This window comes from Zingiber officinale, chromosome 10A (assembly GCF_018446385.1).
Source record: "Zingiber officinale cultivar Zhangliang chromosome 10A, Zo_v1.1, whole genome shotgun sequence".
Classification (NCBI taxonomy): Eukaryota; Viridiplantae; Streptophyta; class Magnoliopsida; order Zingiberales; family Zingiberaceae; genus Zingiber; species Zingiber officinale.
Genome location: NC_056004.1, coordinates 83,154,254 through 83,160,253, shown reverse-complemented (window position 1 = coordinate 83,160,253; position 6,000 = coordinate 83,154,254). Strand labels below are relative to the sequence as shown.

General features: G+C 38.5%; 1 protein-coding gene across 1 annotated transcript; it reads left to right on the top strand.

Moving 5' to 3' along the window:
- Positions 1–224: 224 nt before the first annotated feature.
- On the top strand, positions 225–4,778 carry LOC122027710. The gene is made up of 7 exons (XM_042586709.1): positions 225–822; positions 901–981; positions 1,058–1,237; positions 2,214–2,384; positions 2,992–3,201; positions 3,353–3,441; positions 3,807–4,778. The coding sequence occupies exons 1-7, from the start codon at positions 744–746 to the stop codon at positions 4,491–4,493; spliced, it is 1,497 nt and encodes a 498-aa protein (XP_042442643.1). The 5' UTR covers positions 225–743; the 3' UTR covers positions 4,494–4,778.
- Positions 4,779–6,000: the final 1,222 nt, after the last annotated feature.

Below are 6,000 nucleotides of genomic sequence, written 5' to 3'. Positions count from 1 at the left end.
GAACTGTAAGATCCTCTCCTTAAGCATTCCCCTCGTAAGAACAGGAATCACATGCCATTATAGAAAGGTGATAAAGTGGCAAAGGGAGGTGGAGAAAGGAATATATCCGCAGCAGAGGCCATGGAAAAAGAAAGTAAAAAGTGAGCCCCACGACATCACACACCACCACCTTGAAACTTGTAAACTATTTAGTGAGCCATTGATTTAAGCTTTTTCAGTCAATCTAAAAACAGGTTGTTCTCTTGGTTTTTAAGGGGAATTGGTAGTGTTGATCTTTTCGACTAGTTGTTTAGTGGAGTGAACACAGACAATTTGTTTCTTGCTGCTGACAATGGCGATCAAAGATTCTGAGCTTGGCAATTTGGTTGTGGCTTAAAGGCCTTGCTACATGCTGGACAGCTGCTGAGCCAAGTGACAGACTTGTTTTATTTTATTTTTATTTTTTGTTGTGCTTATCACTCTTTTCATACACCATTTTCTTCACTCACTCACTCACTCAGGCCTCAGCCCCCACTCCTCCCTCCTCACTTGTCTCTTTCTTCTCTGCTCTTTGCTTTTTTGCCTCACAAGAGTGAAGAGAAGGAAGCAAAAAAGTAAAGGCGTTGATGTGCTCCTCCTTGCTTCTCCTCAGCTCGTAAGGGGTGCCAATCAAGAACTGCCTTCACATGGGTTCCTCCCCTTTAGGGTTCTAACTTTCTGGTTTCTCCTCCTCTTTGAGAATCTGTGGCTTCTTGTGGAGCAAGATGAGAGCTTTAGCAGTGCTCACGCTCCTACTGGTATTACTGAGTGGTAGCAGCTCTGTTTCAGCTGCTACACCTTCAAGTGAGTTCTCTTCTACTTTTTTTGTTCTTTATTTTGGTTATCTTCTATAATGCAGCTAAATTCTGGTTGTTTTGTTAGAAATTGTCACTGCGGCTGTGTCCAATGCGGCCTCTTCTATCTTGAAGAGGTTATGGTCACTGAAATCTACCACAAAGACAGGTGAAACGTGTTCAAGATCGCTGTTTTTTTGTTTCCTTTTGTACATTTATAACTTGATTTGTGTACCTGATTGCAGCAATCCCTAGCCACCGACCTTCGATGAAGTTCGAGAGCGGTTACACCGTGGATACGGTGTTTGACGGAAGTAAGCTGGGGATTGAACCGTACTCAGTAGAGGTGACACAGAGTGGAGAGTTGCTGCTTCTTGATTCCGTCAACAGCAATGTGTATCGGATCTCTCTGCCCTTGTCTAGATGTGAGCATTTTGTCTTCACAATGTTATGTGCCATAATCGAAATAGGCTTTTTGAAACTATACTCCATCATTTGCATGCATATATCTTGAGATATTGATTGAACAAAGCAGACATACCGCATTTATAGAGGCCACAGTTTTATTTTAGCAATAGATTTGTTTAATATGAAGGGGAGGCAACAGTAAAGTTGTTGCCATATAAGTCGCAAAAACAACCTTTTGCAAAAATGCAAGGTAAGACTGAATACAATTGACTCAATGTGGTCTGACCTTTCTTGAGACCCCATATTGGCATGAGCTTCGTGCAACAGACTCCTCTTAATATATTCGATTAATATGTACTTTTCCTTTTTCTTTTCAATAGCCAAGAACTAAAGAGCATGTTTATGTTTTTCTAGCTATTTACTCTAGAAAATTGAGGCCCGTAAGGATTTCTTAATGCTTCAAGTAGACATTCAGTTCACTTTACGTGAAGGATTAGTTTTAAGTTTTATTTTTTTACAGATGTACTAGATAAACTAACTAATTGTATTGAAAAAAAGTTGGATGGTAAGTACATGTTGAAAGGCGAATATTTCTACTAATATAATTTTCATTGAGTTCGATGAAGGGATAAGATTCATGTGGTGATCTTAAATAGGTGAGACAAACACAGTTTGCTAATGATAGAAGTTCACTTTACTTCTTAATCTCTATTGGTAAATGAATTGAATTTTACCCTTCTAACTTGTGGTTATCTTAGTAGTTTTGCATAGAATAAGCTGGTTTTATGCAATACTTTAACCGTTTACATGTCATTGTCATTTAATGTTCTCGATACACAGATGATCGTAGTTAACTCTTGGGATATTGTTCTATTTGTGTAAAAGAAAAATATCCTCATGTTGATTTGGTTTGCTTGTGTATATGAAGATTATCTTTATCAATCTCATCTATTATTTTTTTCAAAAATATTCAAACATTGTTTTCAAATGCAGATAGCAGACCTAAGCTTGTCGCTGGTTCTCCAGAAGGGTATGTTGGTTACGTTGACGGAAGGCCTCGGGAAGCAAGGCTGAACCATCCAAAGGGCATTACGGTTGATGAAAGAGGAAATATATACGTTGCAGATACGATGAACATGGCAATCAGGAAAATTAGTGACACTGGTAAGTGAAAAGACAAACAAATATGAAACAGCTTGGTACATATAAGTTCTACTTAATATCTTCACAGCTCAATGAACCAAGGAAAAGAATGAAAACCTAAAGAGAAATTTTCTATTAATGAGAAATAACTTTCTCATTGAGGGAGAGATGTAGAGTTCATCTCTGATACATGTAAGTTCTAGGTTATACATGTGCTTGATAAAGAGCGATGGATTGTTGGCTAAACAAGAAATTGTTTTGATGCATTATGGATAATAGTATAATGCATCCATTAAGAGTTCTCAAATCTATCTAGCTTAAGTTAAAAAAAAAAAAGGCAGCTTGGTGCACAAAACTGCTGCCAATGTGGGGTCTCAGGAAAGGGTCTATTGTATACAAAATGCAGCCTTATTCTGCATTACAAAATGTTGTTTCTGCGACTCGAACCTGTGACTACTAGGCCACATAGCAACAACTTTATCTAGCTTAAGTTAAAGATTCATTTATTTAGAATAGGAGTGATATTTCACCTTGATCTATGCACAGAAACAACCGCAATTTTGGATTCTTGTTGGCGGTATGTTACGTGGAGCTTCCATGACTATGATGAATTTTTGAACTTCTACAGGGGTCACGACAATTGCTGGAGGAAAGTGGAGTAGAGGAGCACATTCAGACGGGGCAAGTGAAGATGCAAAGTTTTCTACTGATTTTGAAGTCGTTTACCTTGCAAGTAGTTGCTCACTTCTGGTGGTAGACAGGGGACACCAAGCAATCAGGGAAATCCAGCTTAATGTCGACGACTGTGCATACCAATACGAAACTGGGTTTCCTCTTGGTACATTGTGACGACCTACTAGCTAGAATTCGATGGATGTTCTTATAGTTTCTGTTGTACTGAACATTATAAAGCTTAAAGAAACTACATGAACAAACAGTTACTTTCTGACAACTCATGTAAGCTCATTGTTTTTACTGCAATTATATAGGTATCGCTGTGTTGCTTGCTGCCGGTTTCTTTGGCTACATGCTAGCATTACTTCAACGTCGTGTGGGACTGATGATCTCATCAAAAGAGGTGAGTAATTTGTACTTGATACTTCAACAATCCATTTACTTCTACCGCATTCATGCAAATATTCTCCATATAGTTTTCCTTCTGTCATGGTTGTATTAGTCTGGAGTATCGATAACTTCATGGCTCGATCCATAACTTCTCAGCCATTCGAGTAGTCTCCTTTGGTGATTTTCGATGCTGAAACACATTTAGATGATTGATCATGGACTGACAAATTTCTTCCCTGAACCACCCTCCCTGTTGAAATGGGTTTTATGATCCTTTCAGCTGATTTATTCATTTAGTAAATGATAAGAACTTAGAACAAATTTGCATCATAGCTTAATATGATTAACTTTACTGAATGTAAATAGGATCTTGTGCAGGAACATCGAACAAATTTTATACATGAACACCAAACACCCCTCAAGACGATCGTACCTCCTTACCAGAGACAAATGGCATCCGTAAGACCGCCACTCATACCCACTGGAGAAGATGCGGAAAATGCACATGACGAAGGCCTCTTCACCTCCTCGTTGAAGTTAATATCTCGAACATGGTTGTCCTCGGTTGAAATCTTTGTTTCAATGTTCCCAATCTTCCGAAAGAAACCCAAACCCACACAGTTTCTGCAGCAGCACCAGAGGGTAAACACTTGGTCAATGCCTGAGAGTTTTGTCATTCCAGATGATGAGATACCACCACCAGTGGAGGCAAGAGCTCCAACTCCACGAAAGACATATGCATTCATGTCGAAAGAACCAGAAAAGATCCACCACATCGGGCACCCTCGAACTCGTACTAACGGGTGGAACACAGAGCCACGGCAGCAGGTACAGCAAGTGCATAAGCAGCAACAACTTCAGCAGCACCAGCAGTACTCATCCAGGCCTCAGACTTACTATGAGCAGAGTTGTGAAACAACTAATGAGATTGTTTTTGGAGCAGTTCAAGAATTGGATAGCAAATGCCGGTCGGTGGAGATCAAGGCTGTGAATTATGGGGATCCAATCTATGAGCAATTTGGTATGCGATACCGAAATGGTTACATGTGGTATGGCAACTATTAAGTTGTCACTAAATTTCTGCCTTCATTTCGTCGAACAAGATTCAGCCAGCTTATATGTGGTCTCTTTCCTCTGTTACATGTCCATAGAATGAGGGAAGCACCAAGAGATCTAGAAACTTGGCAAATATTTGCATTATATTCTGCTTGTAAGAGAAATCTAAGTCCTTAACCAATATGGGTTTGTAAATTTGGCTCGATTCTATCTGTTGTCGATCTCTGTCTACCTTGATCTTGCTTTCTCCAAGAAGTAAGATCTAATAAAATCCATTAGCTGGTATGAATGTGTTCCCCAAGAGTTTGGACTCACTGACTTTGTGGCTGATAAAGTGTGTTAGTACAAACTTCAAGATGTAATTATAATTTCTACACATGCTCTCCCGATAAAGGTTTAAACTATAATTAACCCGGTCAGGTAATGTCGAATTTGGGACGATCGATTTGGTCCTACGAAAATTTTTCACCACAATCAAGGTAAATTGGGGAAGTGTAATGGAGGTATATCATAACAGCCAGCATTCTAAGGTTCATTATCCATTAAGAAGAAAAATTCTCAATGATACAACACAGTTGAGTCTTGAACTCTAAATCCCTGATCTATTACTAGAAGACCTTGTTGAAAATAGAACGGAAATATTATAGGAAACATTAAATCCACCTTGCTCTGGAGAACATCTTGGAGAATTGAGCAGAGAAATATCGGATGGAGAAAGCCGCCTCTTGCTGTTAGCGAGAAGGCTACAGTAACAAATGCTTCTCAGTAATTCTAAAATCAAATCCCTCCTCTCTGTGAATAACAAACCTCTCCCTTTGATTTGCTTAGACGCTTTATAGGGAGAATAATGGATATCACTTGCCCACTCTCTCGGTTATGTGTGTCACTCACTTAGCAACGTGTGCAGTAACTGCACACGCCCAAGCACACGTCTAACATTTCCCACTCGTCCAAGTCAATCCACAAAAGTCATTAAGTCACAAAGACTATAGAAGAATCAAGTCACAAAGATTATACAAGAACATCCATTTCATACATTAGGAAAAATGGTTAGTGCGACAACAAGCATACCGAGCGATTAATGCAAAGAAGATTGTTCCACTTTACATAGTCGCTCTTTGAGCGATCAATGCTAATAAAGTTATTACACTTTACTTAGCTACTCTTCCAAATAAATCAGAGGTACCCATATCTTGTCTTTATGCTAGATTAAATCATTTGCATCAAGTATGAATATCTCTAATCCCTCATAACAATAATTATATTAAGAGCATGTTCCATATCTCTAATTAATATAATTATTCACAATCATAATTTATGTACTCAACCAAAAATGTAATTGGTCGACCAATGAATAAATGTCAAAAATGTAAATCTATCTTAATCTTCCTTTGTAGCTAGAATCTATTCATCTAATCAGTCGTTTTCCTAGTTATGATTCATAGACCGAATCATCTATAGTCAATAGGTTACATACTAAAGTAGCAGTCACTGATTAGAACTTCAAGTAAATAGC